At 56.4% G+C, this 22,469-nt stretch overlaps 2 protein-coding genes across 2 annotated transcripts in view; one reads left to right on the top strand and one right to left on the bottom strand.

Annotated features, from left to right (window-relative positions):
- Nucleotides 1–13,374, top strand: part of LOXL2 (lysyl oxidase like 2) — a 106,518-nt gene extending 93,144 nt beyond the window's left edge. Inside the window, exons 9-14 of the mRNA XM_070416596.1 lie at nt 818–980; nt 2,669–2,912; nt 7,253–7,368; nt 8,311–8,447; nt 11,669–11,780; nt 12,494–13,374. Of these exons, the coding sequence (XP_070272697.1) occupies nt 818–980; nt 2,669–2,912; nt 7,253–7,368; nt 8,311–8,447; nt 11,669–11,780; nt 12,494–12,573 (852 nt within the window). The 3' untranslated portion in view covers nt 12,574–13,374. The remainder of the gene's footprint in view (nt 1–817; nt 981–2,668; nt 2,913–7,252; nt 7,369–8,310; nt 8,448–11,668; nt 11,781–12,493) is intronic.
- A 955-nt stretch (nt 13,375–14,329) lies between these two features.
- R3HCC1 (R3H domain and coiled-coil containing 1) lies at nt 14,330–22,254 on the bottom strand. Its single transcript, XM_070417027.1, has 8 exons — nt 22,126–22,254; nt 21,577–21,704; nt 21,071–21,208; nt 19,501–20,104; nt 18,329–18,501; nt 16,133–16,203; nt 15,506–15,601; nt 14,330–14,637 (listed from the first exon to the last, which is right to left on the bottom strand). The coding sequence occupies exons 1-8, from the start codon at nt 22,252–22,254 to the stop codon at nt 14,501–14,503; spliced, it is 1,476 nt and encodes a 491-aa protein (XP_070273128.1). The 3' UTR covers nt 14,330–14,500.
- Nucleotides 22,255–22,469: the final 215 nt, after the last annotated feature.

The raw sequence follows: 22,469 nt of genomic DNA, 5'->3' as shown, positions 1-22,469 counted from the left end.
TCAGAAGACCTGGAGTCTCACTCACTCTGCCACAACAAGCTGCATGGCTTGGGTAAGTGCTTCTTGGTGCTCAGTTATCTCCATCTGGCAAATGGGATCATAAAGCGTTGAGACTTTTGTGAGGCTGAAAGACGATCTATAATAATAAAAGCGTAATATGCTAATTAGAACAGAAGTCTGGCCTCGATTGCTCAGCGCTATCAATGGGTGCAACGGTGGCTGCCAGCCCCAGATGCCCCTCAGGGCTTCTCCACCTCCCCCTGATTCTGAGGGGTGATCAGTGCTGGTAGCTGCCTCTCCCACCCACTGCAGGCAACAGCCCCGCTTGCACCCGTCGCCAGCGCCATAGCTGCCGCTCGCACTCGCTGCCGGCGCCTGGTGCCAGTCCTGATCGCTTGGCGCCGTCAGCAGGTGTGAGCTGTGGCTGCCGGCCCAGATTGCCCCTGAGGGCTTCTCCACCTCCCCCTGTTCCTGAGGGGCGGTTGGGGCAGTAGCCGATGCTTTCACCTGCTGATGGCACCGGCCCAATCACTCTGCACCATCAGTGGGCGAGAGCAGAGCCAGCGCCATCAGCATGTGGAAGTGGTGGTGACGGGAGCAGGGCTGCCAGAAGACAGGGGACCTGGGGCCGAAGCTGGAGGGGCCAGGTGGGGGTGCAGAGGATAGGCTGAGACCTGCCCCTGTGCCCACCCACGGCAGCCTTGCAGCCCACAGTTCCTTTCAAAGTGCACGAATTCATGCACTGGGTCCCTAGTAGAATATAAGAAAGTGACCATTCAAGGTGACATACTGGCCATTTCTTTTGTTGATTCCCCAGGAGACCTGGTATTGGCAGGAAAACATCAATGCCAACAAAGTGGTCATGAGCGGAGTGAAGTGCTCAGGAACGGAGCTGTCCCTGGCGCACTGTCGCCAGGATGAGGACGTGGCCTGCCCCCAGGGCGGAGCACATTATGGGGCTGGAGTTGCCTGCTCAGAAAGTGAGTTCCTGGGGTCGGATCCACCCTCCCTGCCAGGCTCCAGGAAAGGACCAGAGTCTCAATGGTTATTCCTTGCAAGGCTCTGGGGCCTCTGCCATTGACTGAGCAAAAAAGGAACACAGAGGTTAATTCTTGTTAAGTGAGAAGGTGGGGGCAAAAGGGACTCCCCCAACCCCACCCACAGAACCTTGCTTGATGGCAGGGTGGGTTAGGGTTAGAGAGTAACCAGGGTGTCTGGGAGGCCTTGGGTTCGAATCTCAGGGCCACTGTAGACTCTTTAAGCAACCTTGGGCAAATTACGTGGCTGAGAACTCCTTGCTCTTAGCAGGAGGATGGTTCTGAGGTTAGCGAAACATGAAGACCATGCTAGGTGCTCGGCGCACACCACCTCCTTTCTTCCTTCCGCGTTCCTCTGTAGGTCATTTTCTGTTGCACAGCCTGGAGGTGATTTTGCTTCCTGGTGACTCCGTGGACATTCTAGAAAGACTGAAAATATAGAAGGGGAAGCCCTGCAAGGATTCAGAATGACCGAGGGTGTGAAGTCTCCCTCCCATTCTGAGAGAGAGGACCAGAGGATGGCCTTTGGGAGTGTCATCTCCTGATCCCCAAACTCCACTCTCCCCAACCCTGGCCTTGTAAAACCACTCCCTCATGAATCAGGGAGGCAGGAGAGGCCCAGGATCTGAGACCAGACCCTGCCTGCCACTTACTGCTGATCTTGGCAAAGTTAGTTAACCACTATGATCTACAGTTGTTTTTTCTAGAAACTGAAAATTAAACATGACAATGAATATATGCAGGTGCTTGATAAAAAATGATGCTCTGTCATCTACCATCACGGAGCACGAGGGAGAAGATTAAACCTTGAGTTCAGTCAATTCAATTCTCTCATCAACGCCCTTAAGACTCACTCAGCATTTCCTCAGCCTGTTAAGGCAGGACGCTGGATGCCAGCGCTGGCTTCTTCGGGCAGACGTCCCAAGCTATTGCATCCTGTCTGAGAGGAGAGCCTGAGATCATCACCCGTACAGTCCCCTGGGGGAACACATCCAAGCAGAGAGAGGCGGTCTCACCGCTGTCTTGGCTTATTAATTCATTTATATTTGTAATACACCTCCCGCCCCCCAAAAAGGTCATTTAGATAACATAAACCTAAATAAAACTCAAGGTAGCATAAAATAAAAGCTGATGAAAGAAAAGTAGATATTGGCAAAAAGACTAAGTCTACATACAATATTACACACCTTGGAAAATAGATCTATATCACTCCCAAAAGAATTGGACCCACGTATTAGAGGGTTCTTTTTGGTAGAGAGAACATTGTTATTGTTTGTCATCATCCTTATTATTATTTGCTTTTCATATGGGACATCTCAAGCTACTCAAAAGCAGAGAGAATAATATAATGAACTCTAATGGACCCGTTAAAGATTGCACAATTTCCAACGTTTTGCCCATCTGCACTGATACCTGCGGAGGCGTCCAACAGGACACTCAGAGGGGGAAGAGGAATGTGGGCTGGTGTTCCTCAAGGACGGTGACCTTGAGAGAGGGAGACCGCGAGTCAGTTCCAGAAGGTGGTGCTAGGCAGGCACAGGGGTTTGTCTTAGTTAGGAATCAAAGTCAAACGCTTGGGAAGGGGTGAGGGGTCTCGGGTCTTGCTTGAGCACAGTGTCTGCCCTCCGCAGCCGCCCCTGACCTGGTCCTCAATGCGGAGATTGTCCAGCAGAGCACCTACCTGGAGGACCGGCCCATGTTCATACTCCAGTGCGCCATGGAGGAGAACTGCCTCTCCGCCTCGGCTGCCCAGACCAACCCCACCACGGGCCACCGGCGGCTGCTGCGCTTTTCCTCCCAGATCCACAACAACGGCCAGTCCGACTTCCGGCCCAAGAACGGCCGCCATGCGTGGATCTGGCATGACTGCCACAGGTGAGGCCTCCCTTCCGTCTGCAAGGCCCAGATGGGGCTGGGAATCACAGGGTCACAGAGAGACCTCACAGTCCAGGGGGCCGGTGATCCTAAGTTGGAGGGAGTCGGTCTGCCACACTGGCCTGCCAGTCTCCACTCCCAGTCGCCCTGGCCCACCCCCCCTTCCCTGAGCCCATTCTCTCTTGCCTCCTATGCCTCTAGCACTAGGAAAGAGACTTGGTTTTGAGTACCCCATGCCCCTCCACTGACCTGTCAGCAGTGTTCAAGTGTGTCCACAGGAGGTTGGTCCTCTACAGGGTGCTTGGGGGTCTGCAATGATTGGACTCTAGGTTCAGTTAGAAATATATTTTAAATACCAGTATGTGTTTTAAATATTTCTAGGAAGACAGTGGGTTTGGAGAAAAGTGTTCTAACCCCAGGAGTCCAGAGACCTGGTCTCTCAACCCCACTGTGCCTCTAACAAGCTGTGTGATGTCAGGACATCTGGGCCACATCACCCAGGACCTCTGCTGTCCCTTCCAGGCCTGTCTGTGGGTCTGATCCCAGGGCTGTAAATCCTGGACAAGAGCAGAGTGAAATCCTGGAACCAGCTCTGGCTGGAACCAACAGAAGCCACCTCATTCATCTCCTGCATTTTCCTTTTTTTTTCTTTGCCTTGATTCTAACTCTAATTCAGAGCCTGCTGGCCCTGCTTGTCATGTTTTCCTGCTCAGACCTGGCTGGACAGGTAGAGGGAACAGAAGGAGCACACTTTTGAAAAGGAAGAAAGGCAGGCCCAGGCGTGGGTCCAGTGAGTGCCCGTCTCTATCTTCAGAATCCCATCTACACAGCAGAGCTTTGGCACGTGATCCCTGCTTCTCACAGCGAGGCCATGGGCTGGTGTGTCTGCCGTCACTGCTACGCCCCGGGGCCCGGTGCATTCTAATCTAATTTAACAGGCTCACCACGCGCTTGTGTGCACACCGCAGTCTGAGAAGCCCGGTCTAACTCATCTCCAGGCATCCTTCCTGCCCTATAATGTGGTGATCCCTGTTAGGGACCCCCTCTAAGTGCCAGGCACGGGGCACCCTCATTTTCAGGGGTAAGGAAAAGGAGGCTCCGTCTTGGTGTGACACAAGAAGTTACTGGGCAGGGAACCCCACTCTGGCCTGTCTGACCCCAACGTGTGTGCTCTTTCCGTCCCCTCCGCTGACCCTTCATCAGAAACCTGTCTGCTTTATCACAGAACAACTGAGGGCCTAGTCCCATTCGAATCAGTTTGGGGATAGAGTTGTTCAACTCATTTCGAAAGAAAGGACTAGGGCAGAACGTAGGGTTGCCAGTTTTCCTTTATAATGACTGTCCCTATGTTCTGAAAGTTGTCATCGGCCAAAGAACTTGTGCTTTTCATACGGAAGCGTGTCGGTGCAGGGTGGAAGGCAAAGGGTAAAATGAGAGTCATGACTGCCTTGGTGCCTGATTTCCGTGGGGAACACATGGAGGAGGCCTGGGCCTGCGGGCGGACGCCGCCTGTGCGTCTATAAGTGGAAGATAATTGCATCTCTGCCCCACACATGACAGTCCACCCAGACATTACATGGCTGGTGTGTCTGTGCGACATATGCTGGCTCTCCTCTGAGAAAGCACCAGGGGAATCGAGGAAGTGCTGCTCCGATCGCCGCCCCTGCTTTGCCTGGGGTCTGTCATTTCCTTGCCTACACATGTTCCAGTAAATGGTTTGGGAGGCTGGGAGGGGAAGAACATGTGGCTGAGCATGTGTCCCTTCAGACCTCCCCTGCTGGTCCAGAACTGAGAACCTGTGGCCATAGGATCCAGGGAGCATGGGAGCCCCCGCCCAGCCCCCAGAGCTCTGGGGACTCCCCAGGCTCCGCGGGAGGCCTTTCTACAGGACTTCTGGCCCCAAACCTTTATGGGGTCCCTGTGGGAGTCTGATGAAAGCTAGCCCTTCCTCCACTCAAAAAAAATTATTTTTTTCTAGAATATTTAACATCCTGGCTCAGCAGATCCACAGATACTCTGAGCCCATCCCTGGATCCAAAGTTGAGAACCCTGGTCCGAATTAGCGCAAATGAGGAAAGCCATCGCTCCCAGTTGAATTGGTCCTGCAATGAGAAACAGGGCTATGTTCTTTGAAAGCCCCAAGATGACACAGAGGTTGACCCCGCAGCAGTCTCCTTCCTCAAACACTGGGCTCGAGTCTTTTGTCAGTAGGCCGTGCTTCCTTTATCCATCTTACAATGGCTCCATCAAGGGTCACATTATTCTGTCTCCTTAGTGTTCTGGTATTTCTTTCCAAGCAAAGTTTTCCTGTCTTTACCTCTCCTCTCAGACGCCCAAAGGTTAGGACACCTCAGCCTGGGAAGAGGAAGTATAAACCCTCATTACCAGGATGCATCTTCCCACCTTCCAGGGTGGGGCATGCATGGGTGATGGGGTGGGGTCCCCTGGGGTGCCCTGGGCCCTCCAGCCAGCCAGCTAGGAGGGAGACGTGACCCAGGGGTGGTGTCCACATGCTGGAGAGGCAAGACAGAGGGGCTTCAGACTGCAGCGAGCTACAGCTGGGAGGCTCAAACCAGCTGTTTCATCCCCGGGGTTCACGGGGGAAACTGAAGAGCTGGGGAAGACTTAAATCAAGTTTACAGAGGCAGGGGGAGCGGGAGGAGGTCAGCCTCACAACAGTTTGTCTGTGGTCTCCGTCTGAGTTTTGTTTAGACAACGGAACATAACCCTATTTCTCTTCCGTCTTCCAGCTGGTAAACAGGGTAACAGAAGCTGTTCTCAGAAAGATGCAGACATATTTTAGGCAGTGAGTCAGACCTCAGCCTCATCTTGCTCCTCCAAGGAGCCGAAAGAGACTTTCAGAGTCATCGCTCAGCTGCCACAGAATGTGTCCTTGTGAAAGTGCCAGTGGCCCTGGCTCGGCTTCGTTTACCCAGAAACATGAGTGACCTGGGAAAAACCCAGCGTAGGAACTTATGACATTATTTTCAGCAAAGGCAAACACAGGAGGAAGAGGAAAAGAACCTCTAATTTCCTCTCTGAAAAGCTACCCTTCTAATTCCCCTCTTCCCTCAGTCCTCTGCTGCGCCAGTTCCAGCGGAGGGAGCCTGGGGCCAGCCGCGGCGGCTTGGGCGGGGAGAAGCTACCGTGGGCCTGGGAATAATGGCAGGAATGGTTGCGGTGGTGGTGATAATAAAAATACTCCTCCTCTTACTAAGGGAAGGTTAGCAATAAGGAGAGAGTGAACAGGTACTGAGTACCCCTCTGTCACGGCCGAGGGTTAGGCATTTCTGCACTGTCTCCTGCCGATCCTATCCTACTCCTGAGGTGGGGCCATGTTGCCATTCTCTCTTCCCGAGGATACAACTCTGGTCACGCGTAGGCAACGCAAGGGCTCCTGCTCCCGTGCCTTGGCGCCTTGTCCATTTCCCCCGTTCCCAGATGTCCCCTGTGAGAGGGAGGCGAGCGTGTTCGGCAGTTGCAGACTGACACACACGTTGCAGCTCAGGACAGCCGGGCCAGCCAATGCCTCAGAGGCCCCAGCAGCCACTTTCCCCTCGTGCGCTCTGCACCAAACACATCACTTTCCAGGAATCTGCATCTGTTCTTAATTCCTCCCATCCCCACCCAGCGAGAAGGGGCGCTGTATGTAAACAGGGAGCCGGCTGCACAGCAACCCCTCCTCGGCTTCGCTCCCTCCACAGCTGCCTGGCCCCTCGTGTGCATTTGCTCCGTGCAGGGAGCACAGACTTCCTGCTGCTCGCCACCAGCTGTGCCTGACCACCCTGCACCCTGCTCCCACTCCTGCCGGCCTGTCCCTGGGACACGTTAGGGCCTACTCCACGGACCCTCCCCATCCTCTTCTCTCCCTCTCCACCATATTCCCACTTCAAAACGTTTTCAAAAGACATCGAACAGTAACTTTTACTAGTCTGCGGGATGGGTACCAAATAGGAAGGGGCTGTGAGAGCCACTGGAGTGCTGGAGGGGGGAGGGGGTGTTAGAGGCACTCAGGACAGATACCTTAGTTTATTGAGCTATTGTACACCAGGCCCTGTGCTCATCCATTCATCTCACTAATTCCCGCACCCCATTCATTCCGTTCGTTATTATTCCCATTTAGCTGATGAGAGAACTGAGGCCCAGGAGCTGCTGCCTCACTCTGGACCCCACGTAAACACCCTGGTACCACCTTATGCCGTCACCCCTCTTCTCCCATCAGCCACGCCTTTGGACCATGCTACTCAAGGTGTCCCCACAAGCAAATCGCCAGCCAGGCAGTTGCTTGCAGGTGGCAGTTGCTCCCCAAACTGACTCCCTGGCCCTGTCTCCCGCCCCAGGCACTACCACAGCATGGAAGTGTTCACCCACTACGATCTCCTGAACCTCAATGGCACCAAGGTGGCTGAGGGCCACAAGGCCAGCTTCTGCTTGGAGGACACGGAATGTGAAGGAGGTATCTTTGTGGGGGTTCTGGGGGGCTGCAGAGGGACACCATGCCCTAACAGCTGTGCCCACCCAGCCCAGAGCCCAGGTATGATGCTGGACCCTGGCCACTGCTGACTCCCCACATGACCTTTCTCTATGGGGGCTTCCATGGCTACACTCGGGGTGTGGGCAAGGCCTGGCTATAAAGGCTCCAGGATCCCCAGAGTTATGCTGATGGGCACTGGTCAGGCTCTAACCCTTGGACCAGAGACATAGTCCCCTCCCACTCTGGCTGCCACAGCCATTCTCCCTGTGTCCCAATACCAAGTGCCCCTGCCCCACAGGCTCTTACCCTTCAAGTTGGAGCTCAAACGAGCCCGTCTGCAACTCCAAGACTCTCAGCTCCCCCAGGCAGAGGCAGCATCCTGCTCACACTGCTAAGAGGCCACCCACCGGCACTGTGGGCACACCTGCCCTCCCGGCATGCCTGGGGCTCTTCAAGGGGAGACACCGGATTCTTCTCAGTACATCCAGTGCATAGTGTCCGACGTGGAGCCTCTCAATAAATGTGGCTGCCACTGATGTGCCATGAGACCACACAAGTGGGTTTTAAGCACCTACTGTGTGCCATATGCTTTTCCCGACAAGCATGAGCTTCGTTCCCAGGCCAATGGTTCCTCAGAAAGGCCAAGGTGGGCCATAGTGGCCAGCGAAGGCTTCGTGGAGGAGGGGGACCCTGGCTGGGATGTGGGTAGGAAATTGGGTAAGGGATTCTATTGAAAGACACCACACAATGAGGTGGCATGCTGAGCTCTGCTGAAGCTGAGGCTGGGGGGTCTGAGACACTGAGGGCGGGGTCTGGGATGTCACACACCCAGCAGGGCTGTTTGAGGTCCTGTGGGGAGGGTGGCACAGAGGGCAGAGGCACCACGTGTGCCTGGTGACGGGTTCCCTCGGCACCTGCCTGCAGACATCCAGAAGAATTACGAGTGTGCCAACTTTGGTGAGCAGGGCATCACTATGGGCTGCTGGGACGTGTACCGCCATGATATCGACTGCCAGTGGGTGGACATCACCGACGTGCCGCCTGGAGACTACCTGTTTCAGGTGAGGGCGTAGGAAGGCGTTCTGGGCCCCGGCGGAAGGAAGGAGGGGCCTTTTTCCCAGGGAGGGGAGGGCAGCCTCGTTTCTGTTGGTGCCCATACAAAACGGGTACATGGAGGCCAGGCTGTCTAAAGTGCAGGAGTCCTGCGCCCCGAGGCCTGTGCGCTCAGTCCGGGAACCTGAGTGTGTGAGGCAGGCAGGCTGGGCAGGGCGGGGGCGGGAGGTGGACTGCAGACCCGAGACGTTGGCACTCAATTCACTTAACATCTTGTGCTTTCAAATCAAAATGCATCTGCAGCCAGACGTGGTCCTCAGGCCAGGAATCTGTCCCACAGACACTAAGGCCACCAGCCCCGTTTGCTCCCCTTGGAGCTACACTCTCAGCCCTCAACCCCACCCCAGGCTTCTCCCGGCGTCCTCACCCTGCCGTGGTCTGTGCTGTCAAGGCTGAAAGCAGTCACAGAAAAAGGCTGTTATAACGGAGCATGTCTGGCACTAGAGACAACCTGTCCAGTGACTGTGTACTTGCCAGGGCTTCCACGTACTCCGTCTCGGGGGAAGGCCAGCCCTGGGGAGGAATCAAGGAGGCTTGCCCCCCACACCTTCCTGCAAATGGCTTTATGCTCCAGCCAAGGCCCCGACCCGTGGGGAGACAAGCCCCGCCCCGGGTCTCCCCTCCTGGTTTGCAGGTGCACTTGTGCCCTTACAGGCTTCCTCACACCCTCTCATTCCCTCACCTTCTTGCTTTCCAGCTTGCCCCATGGGTGGCAAAGTAGGTGACCAGAAATGTGTCATTGTGCCTTGAAAGCTTTCCCCAGGGGGCACTCAGCCAGCCCAGGGCCCCGCCCACAGTCCCCACCCAATGGCAGCCCTGGGATGAACCAACACCTGCAGAGAAGTAACCACAGAGGGACTTTAAGAGTCTCCCTGGCAATTTCAGAGGCTAGAAATCAGACAGCCAAGCACTTTTCCACCCACAAGCCCAAAACCGCAGACTTGGAGAGGCCCCGCCAAAGGGCAGTGCTCTGTGTTTTAAAAACGGAATCTCTGTGTCTGTGCACGTACGCCGTGGAGGGTGGCTTGCGTTGGAGGTTTGCTGTCACTTTGCTGGGTGCGTGCGTACCATCGTGCATTCTGTCCTGAGGGACGCCCTCTGTGTAATGCCTGGCCCAGCGGAGACCAATGGCAGGCACTGCCTGGTGTCATCACCAGCGATGGCATCACTGTTACTCATCTGACAGCCAGGCAAACCCAGCTCACACCTACTCTGTATTCTGCGTTCTCTACCCCTGAACTATACAATCCACAAATTAGTGCACTGTGGGCACGTTAATGCCTCTGATTAATGGAGAAGAATATTCCCCTTGGGGTAGACACGAAGCTTCAGTAGTGTAGCCCTCCCCATCCCCACGTGGATCCCCATGCAGACATCAGAAACGCTGCATGTGGCAGGGGCGGGGTTGGGGGAGGGGGGCAGCAGGCCCCAGGCAGAGGGGCTGTGCGCCAAGGCTGAGGTGGCTGCATGGGTGACTAGGTTCCTGGAGGCCTTTCTCTAGCTGCCTTCTCACCGTCCCTGGATTCACAGCAGATCTTTTATCTAATAAACTAAAGCCCCATCCCACAGGTCCTCTCCAGGTTTGGAATCATAGAATGAGAATCCAATGGGATCGTGGAGACCACACATTTCAGTCCCCACCCCCCACCCCCCACCCCAAGTGGGTCAAGCTGACCCCGGTGGCTCCAGAGATGAGCCCGGGCGGTACCGCTGCCCTCGTGGCTACACTGTGGGGTGGGCTCCCTGGGGGCGCAGCTATCTGTGGGCAAGGAGCTGCACAGGCCTCAGTGGGCGGGGTTTGTTTGCCCCGTGCTATGAGTCATGCGTGGCTGGGGGCAGGCCACAGGGGACAGCTAGGTTGTTGGGTAGAAAAGAGATCAAAGAAAAGTAAGGCCTTCCCAGAGCGGGACGTTTACCGTTTACCGGCCTTAGCAGAGAAGACCATGTCAAAGTGGGACACGGCCTAGGGCAGGTCTGACAAGAGGGCCAGATGCGGGGCCCCAGGTGTCGGTACTTCTGGGAGGCCCAGCCAGCCTGCTAAAGGGCCATGCCCAAGCCCTCCTGGGCGGAAGGATCTTTAGGCCCCAAACCGAGAAACTGTTCCTTAACTGGCAGGATGCTGCTCCCTCATCCCCATAGACCCAGGGCAGCACTGTCCCCTCAGCCGCTGGGCACAGCAGGGCCCTCAAGGGAAAACCTGTCATTTGTCCCCCGTGCCTCACCCACAGCCCAGGTGCAGCTCTGGTCTATTCTCCCCTCCCCCTCCCTTTCTCCTCTGGGTCCCCCACTCCCGTCTCCCTTTCCTGTCCCTTTTCTGTCCCTCATAGAAACCCTCACTACATGACGGCCCTCCTTATCCCTGCCCTTTGGACTATGCCCTTCAGCTGGGGTGATCCACAGAAGGAGTGCAAGGGGGTCCAGTCTCCACACAGCCCAGGCCCGTGGGCTGGCCAAGCAGGGAGGGCTCAGGGACTGCCTAGCAGCGGTTCTCAACCTGTGGGTCGTGAACAATGAAAACAGATCCTGCATATCAGATATTTACATTACGATTCATAACAGTAGCAAAATTACACTTATGAAGTAGCAACGAAAATAATTTTATGGTTGGGGGTCACCACAACATGAGGAACTGTATTAAAGGGTCGCGGCATTAGGAAGGTTGAGAACCACTGGGAGCAACACCAAAGCCCAGACAGCAGGAGGGACACTTCAAGTGACACCGCCCCAGCCTCGTCCAGTCTCCAATGCACAGGGCGGCCCTTCTCCCACCTCCCTCGGTGCCTGTCCTTGCCCCTCCCGTCTCAGCACGTCCTGCCCCTTCTGTTCCTCAACAGTCTGTTCTGTGCCCTCCCCAGGCCCCGACTCCCGCCTCTCCCCACCTCAGGCCTCCCAGGGCAGCGGGAGACGGAGACCCCTTCCGAAGGCTGCTTTAGGCAGGCTGTGTGTGAACCATACTGAGGTCATGGGCCTCTCCCTCCTCCAGGACCTGCCTGCTGCCTGCCTGGCCTGCTCTGGCCCGTCCTGCGCTGGCTCCTCGTGAGCAGCACTGCCCTGCTCCCTCTCCCAAGGCCACCGGCTCTGGAGGCAGCGCCGGCCTCGGCAGGGCCTGGGCTGGGTGGTGGGTGGCTGAGGCAGGACTCGGCAGCCAGTCCGACCAACTCTCCCCCAGGTTGTCATTAACCCCAACTACGAGGTGGCAGAGTCTGACTACACCAACAACATCATGAAGTGCAGGACCCGCTACGACGGCCACCGCATCTGGATGTACAACTGCCACATAGGTGAGGCCTCTGGACGAGCCCCCCGGGCAGGCCCCCCCGGGCCTGCCAGGCTCCCCATCCCCGCCCCCCATGGGGCAGGCAAGGGCGTCCCTGCTTTCTCAAGGAGCCAGAGCAGCTCCCTAATTTGGGTGCAGAGCTCGGGATGCCACCAGCCTCCCCTTCCCACGCAGGGGACACACGAATGGCCTGGCTGCGGGTTGGGCTTTCACACCAGCCTGGCCGAGGGGGCGGCACAGAACCAGCGGCCAGCACAGACCCCACAGCTATTTGGGGGCGGGAGCTGAGGCCACACCTCATCGTGCACGTGACCTCAAACATGTGGGCGTCAGCAGTCTGTGGCTCTGTGTATCATTTCCTTGCCCAGAACTAGAAACTAGTGAACCAATGTGGCCTTGGTCGCCAGAAAAGCTTTCCTTGCGTTACACAACCTGGGGCACAGGAGGGAGGCCGAGCCTTCTCCTCTGCAGGAAGGGGTGGTCCTTGCTCGTGGTAAGGGCAGCCTGAGCCCACGGTGTTCATTCACCCCTTCGCTCCACTCCCAGAGCACCTGGCAGCGCCTGGTGCTGCCCGGTGGTGCACACAGAGGTGTCCGGCAGGCCCCCTGGTGGAGGGTGGTGGCTCCAGAGCTCCCAGGCCGGCGGCTGACCATTTCATCCAGGGAGAGGGCTGCGCGTCTGATGTGCTAAACTGTCTCTCCAATGCCCACCCCGCAGGTGGTTCCTTCAGTGAAGAGACGGAAAAGAAGTTTGAACACTTCAGTGGACTCATAAATAACCAGCTCTCCCCGCGGTAAGGCAGCTGCGGGCCGCTCCCGCCTGCGGGCTCTGACCGATGGACGCCACCCTCCCCTCGCCCGCCCGCCCGCCCTCCGGACCCTGCGGCCACGGCCACGCTCAGGAGGAAGGGGTGCTCCTGACTTGCAGGGGCTGCTGCAGAGCCCGGCGGCCCCCAGGAGTGAGTGTCCGCAGGCCGTGGGAGCAGCGCACCAGCCATCCTGTCCGGGACCCCCGGTTGTCATCAACGTGTCCCATCCAAACCACAGCCCCCCAAGCCTGACACCAACCACCCTGCTCTGCTGACCACTGATAACATGGGGCCATTTCTCCTCAGGTGCCACTTTGGCGATGCCAGCTTACAACCTGAGGGGTCAGGCTGACTCGCTTCTCCTCCTCCTAGGTCGTTTCCAGCCAACTTGAATGTGTAGAGCTCTCTTCCAGCTACACTGCCTCTCCTCCCCTCCGTCCTACCCCCGTATAAAATAAGCTGCCACATGTTTTCTGAGAGGTGAGCTCAGAGTTGGTGCTTCTCCCCGCACCCCCTGTGTCCTATTTTCAAGACATTATTATATTATATTTTCATGGACTTTGAAACACAAAGTAGTGGTATTTAATATTGGCGATCTAGGCCTTTGAAAATATAGCTCAAAGGAAAACCCGCCCACCCGTGTGGCTCCCGTTTCTGTCGTTGCGAGGCGGTGGGTAACTGCTAACGGTGCTATAACCAGGGTCCCGAGTGACGAGGACACTCACCGAACACCGTGTCATCACGGACACTTACACATACTTGAAACTTGGAATAAAACATTTACGACGTGCGTCTGTGTTTCATTTGGACCGCGGCCCCGCCCCTGAGCAGCACAGCTCCTGTCTAGTCGGCCGGGAGTCTCGGACACTCGGGTCCACTCCTGCGGAGAGCTGGGGTTTGGTGTGGCTGCAGGGGGTCCCCTCCGTACACCCCCAAAGGAGCAACACCTGCCCCTTGAGAGCTAAGGTCACAAAAATACAAGTCACCACCTCTCCTGAGCTCTTGCTTTTTGCTGGTTTTTGTCGGGGGCACAGCAGTTGTTAGGCCCAGAAGGGACATCTAGCCTCCACACGGGCTCCGTCCAAACCAGAAAACTGAGTGCTCCGGGGCCTGTCCTTGCAGCTGCTCTTGTGGGGGAAGCAAACTCGGTGGCCACTTCAGATTTCACCACATGGCCTTGTTCGTGTTTATTTCTGCATGGAGCCCTTTTGTAGCTGTACTGACAGGAGACATTGGGGCCGGTCCAGGGTGGGCCATCAGCACTGCCATAGCCACAGCCACTCTGCACTCCCCAAAGCAGGTTAGGACACCCAGCTCATCAGGGGAAACCGCACAGGTGTCACACAACTGGTGCAACCTCCTCTCCAAGCTGGGCAGGTTCAGCCCAAAAATGCGGAATCCCTCCAGGCAGTCTTGTGAGTGACCAGTTTCTTCAATGTCCCCAGGTCTAAAACGGGAGGCAAACAGCACCCTCTAGTGTCCCACGGCAGACCATGTTTTGAAGCAATCACAGAATTTTTGTTCTTAATTCTCACCCTGAGGGTATTTTTTCCATGGAGAGAGTGGAAGGGAGGGAGGGAGGGGGAAAGAGACACACATCAGTTGGTTGCCTCCCACATGCTCCCCAGCCAGGCCAGGGATGGAACCTGCAACCCAGGCAGGTGCCCTTGACCGGGAATCAAACCCATGACCCTTTGGCATGCAGGCTGACGATCTAACCATTGAGCAACACCAGCCAGGGCAGATTATGACAACTTTAAGTGTTTATTTTTTCTCAACTTCTGGAAGTAGACCAAATTGAAGCCCACCACACTCCACAGTGACGCTCCAACGGGAGGACAGGGCTGATATGAAAAGGCTTGTGGTGTTGAGGTACCAGCTTGTCACGGGGTGTTGATTCAGGCTGGCCGGGCCTCTCAGGGCCTCGGGGAGGTAGGAGACTCAACAGCAGGCCGCTCTTTCTTGTTGTGTTGAAGCCCCAGGGCCCGGGCCACCAGCCTCCGGGCCACTGCTGTACTTGTCTGTGGTCTCTCCTTCGCCAGACGCAGGAGCTCTGAAAGGAAACCCCGTGGGGTGGGGACTCGAATTCAAGACCATGACCACCTCCCCTCCCAGTGACAGCAGCCTCAGAGGCCATCTGAGCCAACCTCTAGGACCTGGCCAGATGCAGTGAGAGGAGCCCGCCTCGGGCTGCCGGGTCCTGACCTAATCCTGCCACCTCTCTGTGCCCTGTTTCTCCACCTCCACAGTACACCGCCCTGCTCTGTAGGGCCATGTGGGAGTGGGAGGGAAATCACGTCAGGGTGGGACACCGAGAGCTCTTGGACAGACAGGGTATTTACTGTCCCCAAGAAACACGGGGCACAGGCCACACGATCTACAGTGTGGAGGGTGTCGACAGGCCTCTTCTGGGCCAGTCGCTGGCCTCTACAAGTCCCCATCATGCTGTCTGGAAGGAGAAAGGGCCAGGGACGAGCCGTCACTTATTTGGCACCTTTTGTGTGCCTCTCCTCTCCCGGTGGGTCTGCCAGGCTCTTGTATCTACGCCGCCAGCATACTCTGTATGATCTGCTTATTGTACAGAGAAAGAAACCGACTCACAGACATTAGGTGGCTCACTCAAGGTCAACTTAAGTAAGTGACAAAGCCAGGATCACACGCAGGGCGGACTCTTTTACCCCACTGCTCAACATGGTTCCCACGGACTTGTGGAAAAGACCCAGCTTCTCCCTGAGCAGGTGTGAGCGGGAGGGCAAGCCCCGAACAGGGCAGCTGGCAGACGCCTGCTGGGCGTCCCCGGCACCCGGGTGTGGGAGGAGCACCCCACTGGCCATTGAGCTCAGGGGTCCTCAGGCAGAGAGCTGAACAAGGGGGACTGACCAATGCACACGGCCTGCCCCGCGGGACAGCCGCTCCCTTACTTGGCCTCTGCAAGGCTTTCAGCTTCGACTGCTTGCTTCCCTGCGTGAGGGGCCGGATCTTGAGCCCTGAGAACTCCCTGGTCAGGGCTTCTGCAGCTGTGGAAAGAAAACATCTGGAGCCATCCTCTCCTCTTCCTGGAAAGGCCCCCTCAGGGCCCAGGAGCACACATACCACCCAAAACCAATGCAGCCACTTCATGCGCCCATTCAAAGCCCAGGGACAGGGCTGCCTGGAGGCCACTGTGCCAGCTGCCCACCCACCCCCTCCCCACATGCCTGCATGGCCCCGCCCAGTGCTCTCAGAGGGAAAACCTGTGAGTCCAGCTTCCACCCTCCGCCCTGCGCTGCTTTAGACCTAAAAAAACAGCACTTTCAACACGTGGAAGCACCTAGGGTTTGGCCTGTGACATGTGCTCAGTGTCACCTGCACCCAAAGCCTCTGGACGGAGGGCACTAACGTGAATAGGAAAGGCTGTGACTGCCTGGCCGAGCCCACCCTGCTCCCTGGGTTCCTGCATCAGGGCTGGGAGTGGCCTGCAACCTGGACCTGGGCGGTCTACACCAGGGAGACCAGGCCCCTCCCTTTCAGTGACAGAGAAAGGAACGAGCCCAGGTGAAGCCGCCTACCTGAGGACAGGCAGGGAAAGACGCCGAGCGCATGCGTGTCGTCCACCCACTGAATCTTCAACTCCTTCTCTCTGAGTCGGGGAAGAGGAAGCAGAGAGATTATGAAAGCAAACGGGCAAAACCCTTTCTGCTAAAGGAAGTTCCCTCCCACCTCCAATCCACAAACACTATGAGCCCAAGACAAGTTCCATCTCCTGGGGAAGGAGACAATCATTCGCAACAGACCTTCTCTGAAGACCATGTGGTTGGCTTCAGCAAGACCAATCACCCGTTGGTCGGGTGGGTCCCTACTCCTGGGTCTGGCGAAGCCAGGACTGAGAGAACTCAAAGACGCAACACCCAGGGGGATGGAGGCTCCTACTGGAGCTGGCACAGCCCCCAAGGGCGTGGGTCTGAGGCTGGAGACAAAAGGGTTGTGTGGCAGGGACAAGGGATAGGACCTAAAATCCGCATGTGTGTGTTACTGCTCCCCATCAACTTTCCTCCCGGTGCTCAGGCCAGCAGCCCCGAGTCTGAGGCCACACAGCAGCTCCCACCCGGCTCCTCTGCGGGCCGAGGCTCCGCTGGCTGAAGAAGTCACAGGTGCCCTGGTTGGCCACGTGGAAAAAGGGATTTTTATTTATTCATTTACTTATTTTGGTTAATTCTCACCTGAGAATATTTTTTCCATTGATTTTATTTCCTTTTGTTAATCCTCACCCGAGGATATTTTTCCACTGATTTTTAAGGAGAGTTTAAGAGGGAAAGACAGGGAGAAACATCAATGTGAGAGAAACACATCGATTGGTTGCCTCCAGGCCGGGGAGGAGCCTACAACCAAGGTTTGTGCTCTTAACCGGAATTGAACCTGGGACCCTTTGGTCCACAGGCTGACGCTCTATCCACTGAGCCAAACCTCCTCTATCCATTGAGCAAGACCGACTAGGGCTCCACTGACTTTTAGAGAGTGGAAGGGAAAGGAAGAGACAGAGAAACACCCATGTGAGAATCACATCGATTCGTTGCCTCCCGCACGCGCTCTGAACAGGGCCAGGGATGGAGCCTGCAACCGAGGTACGTGCCCTTCGCTGGAATCAAATCTAGGACCCTTCGTTTGGGGGCCTATGCTCTATCTACTGAGCCATATTGGCTAGGGCAGGAAAGGGATTTTTAAAAGCATACGTAGGAAAAGAGAAGGGGGACTAGAGAAAGGAAAATGAGCATTAAAAAAAAGAAAAAAAAAAGAAGCCCTAACTGGTTTGGCTAAGTGGATGGAGCGTCGGCCTGCGGACTGAAGGGCCCAGGTTCGATTCCAGTCAAGGGCATGTACCTTGGTTTCGGGCACATCCCCAGTGGGAGGTGTGCAGAGGGCAGCTGATCAATGTTTCTCTCCCATCGATGTTTCTGACTCTCTATCCCTCTCCCTTCCTCTCTGTAAAAAATCAATAAAATATATTTTTTTTAAAAAAAGAAGAAGAGCCGAAACCGGTTTGGCTCAGTGGATAGAGCGTCGGCCTGCGGACTGAGGGGTCCCAGGTTCGATTCCGGTCAAGGGCATGTACGGTGGTTGTGGGCACATCCCCAGTAGGAGGTGTGCAGGAGGCAGCTGATCGATGTTTCTAACTCTCTATCTCTCTCCCTTCCTCTCTGTAAAAAATCAATAAAATATATTTTAAAAAAATAAAATAAAAATAAAAAAAGAAGAAGAAAAGACTGGAGTTGGAGTTAAGGAATTCGGGGAAACAGGAGAAGTCTTTTCTCTGGGTATATCCCTTCAGCTCTCATTTCCACCCGACTCTTCCCCAGACTCAGTTCCTGCACGGAGATGACCCTCATTCTGTTGACGGACTGACTGGGTAGCTGGGATGTGGAACAAGGAGGTGGGGGGGTGGGCTGCCTGTGTCCTGCATGGGTAGGAGGGCCCCACTGGGGCTGGTAGGCATGTGGGCCTGCAAGGGTGCTGATGTGCCAGTAGGACCAGCTCTAGGGCCTCTGGAACACGCCTACAACCAAAAACCACTCTCCTCTTCCCCCACACGGCCAGTAGGCTGAACGGCCCAGAAGTATGGAGCCCACAGCACTGGCATCTACTTTCTGCCTTTCTTTCTGGATGGCTGAGCACCGGGAGAGGGGCCCAACAACAAAGGCGTGTCCTAGCTCCTCTCTAGAGGGAGCACCCCGCCTCCTCTGCCTCCCCGAAACCTGGCCTGTACTCACTGGAACTCGGAAAATGCTGCCAGCAGGTCCTCCGTCTTGAGTTTCGAGTCAAAGTCGTAGATCTCCACCACGTGGGCAAAGTCCTGCTCTCCCGGCAGCTCCTCTGCGAAGGAGGATGTGTCCACATGAACCTTCTCCACCTGAATCTCCTTCTGGGTCAGGTTGTCCGTTATCTGGGGGAGATCAGGCTGTTTAGCCAGGCGAGCTCTGGCACAGGGCTCCACACAACTGCTTGCAAACCCACACAGAGGCCTGCAGGCTTCTGGGTGGGCAGGGGGGAGAGTTAAGGGTGGGTGCCCGTGGGAGCCACACCTGGCAGGAGCCTAGGAAAGGCAGCACACAGGAGTGGAAGATGGAGAAGGGCTGGTAGTGGGTGAGGGAACTTGCTTTTATGGAGTCCCCACTGGGTGACTGGCACCCACACATTGTGTTTCATGGAATCCTGAAAGCTCTATTCTATGTCTGCTTCACAGAGGGGACACTGTAAGTCAAGGAATTAAGTAATTCTGCCCAAAGATGCACAGTCAGTGGAGACAGAGCTGGGGAAGTCCAGGATCTTTCCTTCCCTCATGAATGACGTGATATTAAGCAAGTCCTTCTGGTGTCCATCCTTCATCTATAAAATAGCAATGAAACACACCTGCCCTCCCATCTGAACACCACAGCCAGTCTCAGGGAGACTCTGTTCCAAGGAAACAAGATTTGTAAGACAAAGCTTCAGGCGGAAGAAAAAAATTCATGACCAACATCTGCAGTCTTCAATTTTCATGACCAACATCTGTAGTTCCTTACAAAGCAAGCCCACACACATCCTATCTGCTACCTTGTGAAGGATGTAGTATCACCTGCTTTTCAGATGAGGAAACCAAGACTCAGAAAAGCAAAAGGACTTGCCCGTAGTCAAACAGCTTCTATGTGGTTGAGCTGGGACCCAAATCCACACCCCTGACCCCATATCCATGAGCCTCCTCCCTCCACGGTGTCAGTCCTGACTCCTTCGGGCCAAAACCCCGTGCTTTACCTCCATGTCCCCTCAGGGACCCCTATCACCCAACGCACGGCCCTTCTCAGCCAGCTCGTGCCCCGCCCCTCCATGACCCTTGGTCCCAGCCACCCAGGACTGCACCCACCTCACTTCCCCCCTCCCTTTTCCAAGCTTAAGAGCTCATCACCTCCTGCAGCAGCTCACTGTAATCTTCCTCGGAGAAGCTGCCAGGCCCCTCAACTTCCACCTCTTCCTCTTCCTCCTCTGCTGCCACACTCTTCTCCAGCTCACTCCCATTCCCCTCTTCCAAGTCCAGCTGCGCCCCGGACAAAGGCTGTGTGGCCTTCTCCAGGCTGTCTCCCGTTCCTGAGTGGCTCCCAGGCTCCGAGGGCTCAGTTCCCCCTGGGTCCTGCAGCTGCTCATTCTCGCATGGCGGGCCGGGGCCCTGTAGGTCCTCTGTTGCCTGAGTCTTCAACACAGGAGGTTCCTGAGCAACGCTGGGGTCCCCAGCACCAACATCTCCAGGCTCTTCCAGGAGTCTGCCAGCGGGAACGTCAACCTTGTGCCCCGGGGGAGGGGTTGGCGCCCATTCTTCTGGCCTGCGCAGTACCCGAGGAACGTACAAAGCCTGGTCCGGCTTGCGTCCTCGATGCCCCCGGCCCCTGCCTGCCCGCGCCCCTCGGGGACCAGCAGCCGGTCCCTGGTTTGAGGTGGGCCACGGACCTCGGGACTTGCTAGGGTGGGAGGCAGGAGGGCGGCAGGGGCCAGAGAGTCCATCTGAACTGGGTAACCTGAAGCAGGAACAGAAGGTGATCAGAGCATGTCTGGGCCCCAAGGAAAATGATCTACTGGAGCGACCAGCCGTTCAGGCCTGAGGCTCTCAAGTCAGCATTAGGCAAAACCCAACGCCAAAACAACCCTTGAAAATACCTTAGGAAGGCACCCTAGCAGAGGCTGAGCGCTATCTCTGAAGTAGCCCCAAGCAGCCAAGCTCTCCCTCCAGTGTTTAAACTGAGTTAGAGATGGCCGAACCTTCCGTTATGTACCAGGTAAATACCTGGTGGTATTAGGAAAATATTAAACATGGTTCCATCTTGGGTTTTGGCAACCAAAAAAAAAAAAAAAATCAAACACTGGGCCAGTGGTCGGCAAACTACCGGCTCTTCCACAAAATACCGACTTCTGCGCATGGGCCACGAAGTTTCAATCGCACAATACGTGCGCACCCGCACCTGGTATTTTGTGGAAGAGCCGCACTCAAGGGGCCAAAGAGCCGCATGTGGCTCGCAAGCCGCGGTTTGCCAACCATGGCACTGGGCTCCTAGTCATTATAAGATCCTAAGAGATGCACATGGACACAGAGATGAGTGAAGGCTCAGATGAGCTTCTCACATTCATTGAATGGCCTCTAGGGCACCTGCTCCGAGTCATGCGCAGACACCCTCATTGCTTAAACTGCGCTCTCTCTCTCTCTCTCTCTCTCTCTGTTTTGGCCCAACAAGTACAGTTGAATTTGCTAAATGAACTCCACAAACAATGCACATCTATTCCACTACTGAAACAGGCACCGCTGACTTTAAGCAACTGAGGCTGGGGATAGAGGCAGCAGCCTGGGGGCTCTTTGCCCCAATTTCCTGACAAGCCGCAGCCCCCCCACCCCCCCGCCTTATACTCCCTCCTCCCAGAGGCTGATCAGATCACTCACCTGCCCACACCCACAAGGAACTACCGAGGACCCTCGAAGGCAGGATACACACCTGATGTCCAGGTGACAGATGACCGTCCTCCTCTTCCAGCCTTCCCCAACAGAGAAGCTGCTCAAAAGATCAAAATTCTCTGCCGTCCTATGGATCAGGTACCGAAGGCGACTGGAGAGTGGGGGGAAAAGAAGGACCCTGGGAAGGGGCAGAGGAGTCTGAGCAGGGGCGCCAGGCGCAGCCTCTGAGGCCTGACCCCCCAGGTGCTCTCCCAGTTTAAAGGTGGCCTAACACCAGGCTCCCTCTGCCCCTTTGAGTCTCAAGCCGACTGCAAAGGACCTGCGCACAGCGGTTCTCACAGGGAGTTACTGTCCTGTCCCCATTCCTGTGCTGGGCCCCTTCAGTCTCCAGGTAATGCTCAGAATTACAAACGAAAAATGTATCTGGGAGAGGCCAGAGTGCAGATTGGGAAACCTAAAGGCCAAGGTCAAAGACGACTGCAGGCCCGCTACCCTGGAGGCACCACTGGGGAAGGGGCAGGGGGCGGGCCCCTCCAACACTCTTACTTGGACAGCTGCTTCTGCAGCAGGAAGCGGTCCAGCTCTTCCTGGACGCGGTGCACGAAGTCATTCTCCGTCGGGGAGAGGAAGACGCCATCCAAGCAAAGGAGGGCCAGGGTGATGGGTGGGAGAGCCTGTGGGGCAGACGGCCAGGGGCAGGATCAGGGCACAGACCCGAGCCACGCCAACCCCGCAGTGTCGGCGCTGCAAGGGACTCGAGGCATCGAGTGCAGGTCTCTCCTCCCACCAGAGAGCAGCAGGCTCCGAGGTGGGGAAGGAGCATGTCCAGACCTCCCGGCACAACAGCAGCTCTGCACGGAGGGGCCCCGCCCCCGCTGGCGCACGCTGCCCCCGCCCCCGAGCCCGATGTTGCGGGGCCTTTGTGCCCAACCTGCGCACGCTCGCCCCAGGCTCACCGGCTCTAGGGCTCGGGCCGGGCCGCCTCGAGCCTCTTGGGGGGCGCGGTCGGCCCTCCCCAGCCCGGAGCCAGGGAGCCGGAGAGCGCGGGCAGGCGCGATGGAGGGTACCCGCCCCAGGCCCGCCCGCCACACTCACCGCAGCCCTCACCGCAGCCGCCCTGCGCGCCGCCGACGGTCGGAGGATCCCCAGAAGTCTGCGCGCCCCTTTGCGCCCGACAAAGCCTCGACGGAGGCGCAGCGCCACTGCGCGGCCCGGGGGAGGCATTGCACAACTATAGCGGAGGCGTGTCATTGATTTTTTTTTTTTTTGCCCCTGAGCGCTCACTGTGTTCTAAATCCAGCCAACACTTCTGAGTGACACCTATATAGGTCTTGCGGGTACCAGATTTTCCGGTTCCTTGTTTCCCTCCCTAGGGAAGTAACGGAGTAACAAAGAGAAAGGAAGTTTCTGGGCACCAAAAATATTTCTCTCTTCTTTTT

Source organism: Myotis yumanensis, unplaced genomic scaffold (genome assembly GCF_028538775.1).
Source record: "Myotis yumanensis isolate MYYU_CA2020_CCGP unplaced genomic scaffold, mMyoYum1.0.hap1 SCAF_5, whole genome shotgun sequence".
Taxonomy (NCBI): Eukaryota; Metazoa; Chordata; class Mammalia; order Chiroptera; family Vespertilionidae; genus Myotis; species Myotis yumanensis.
Note: the sequence above shows the minus strand (reverse complement) of the source record. Positions and strands in the feature narration are given on the sequence as shown.

Excerpts from the sequence above, each read along its gene's own strand:
- R3HCC1 (XM_070417027.1), bottom strand. The coding sequence starts at position 22,254 with ATGCCTCCCCCGGGCCGCGCAGTGGCGCTGCGCCTCCGTCGAGGCTTT. Across the intron at positions 16,204-18,328 it reads GCAGCATTTTCCGAGTTCCA|AGAGAAGGAGTTGAAGATTC; the intron begins GTGAGTACAGGC and ends TCCCCGACTCAG. Across the intron at positions 15,602-16,132 it reads CTTTCCCTGCCTGTCCTCAG|CTGCAGAAGCCCTGACCAGG; the intron begins GTAGGCGGCTTC and ends TTCTTTCCACAG.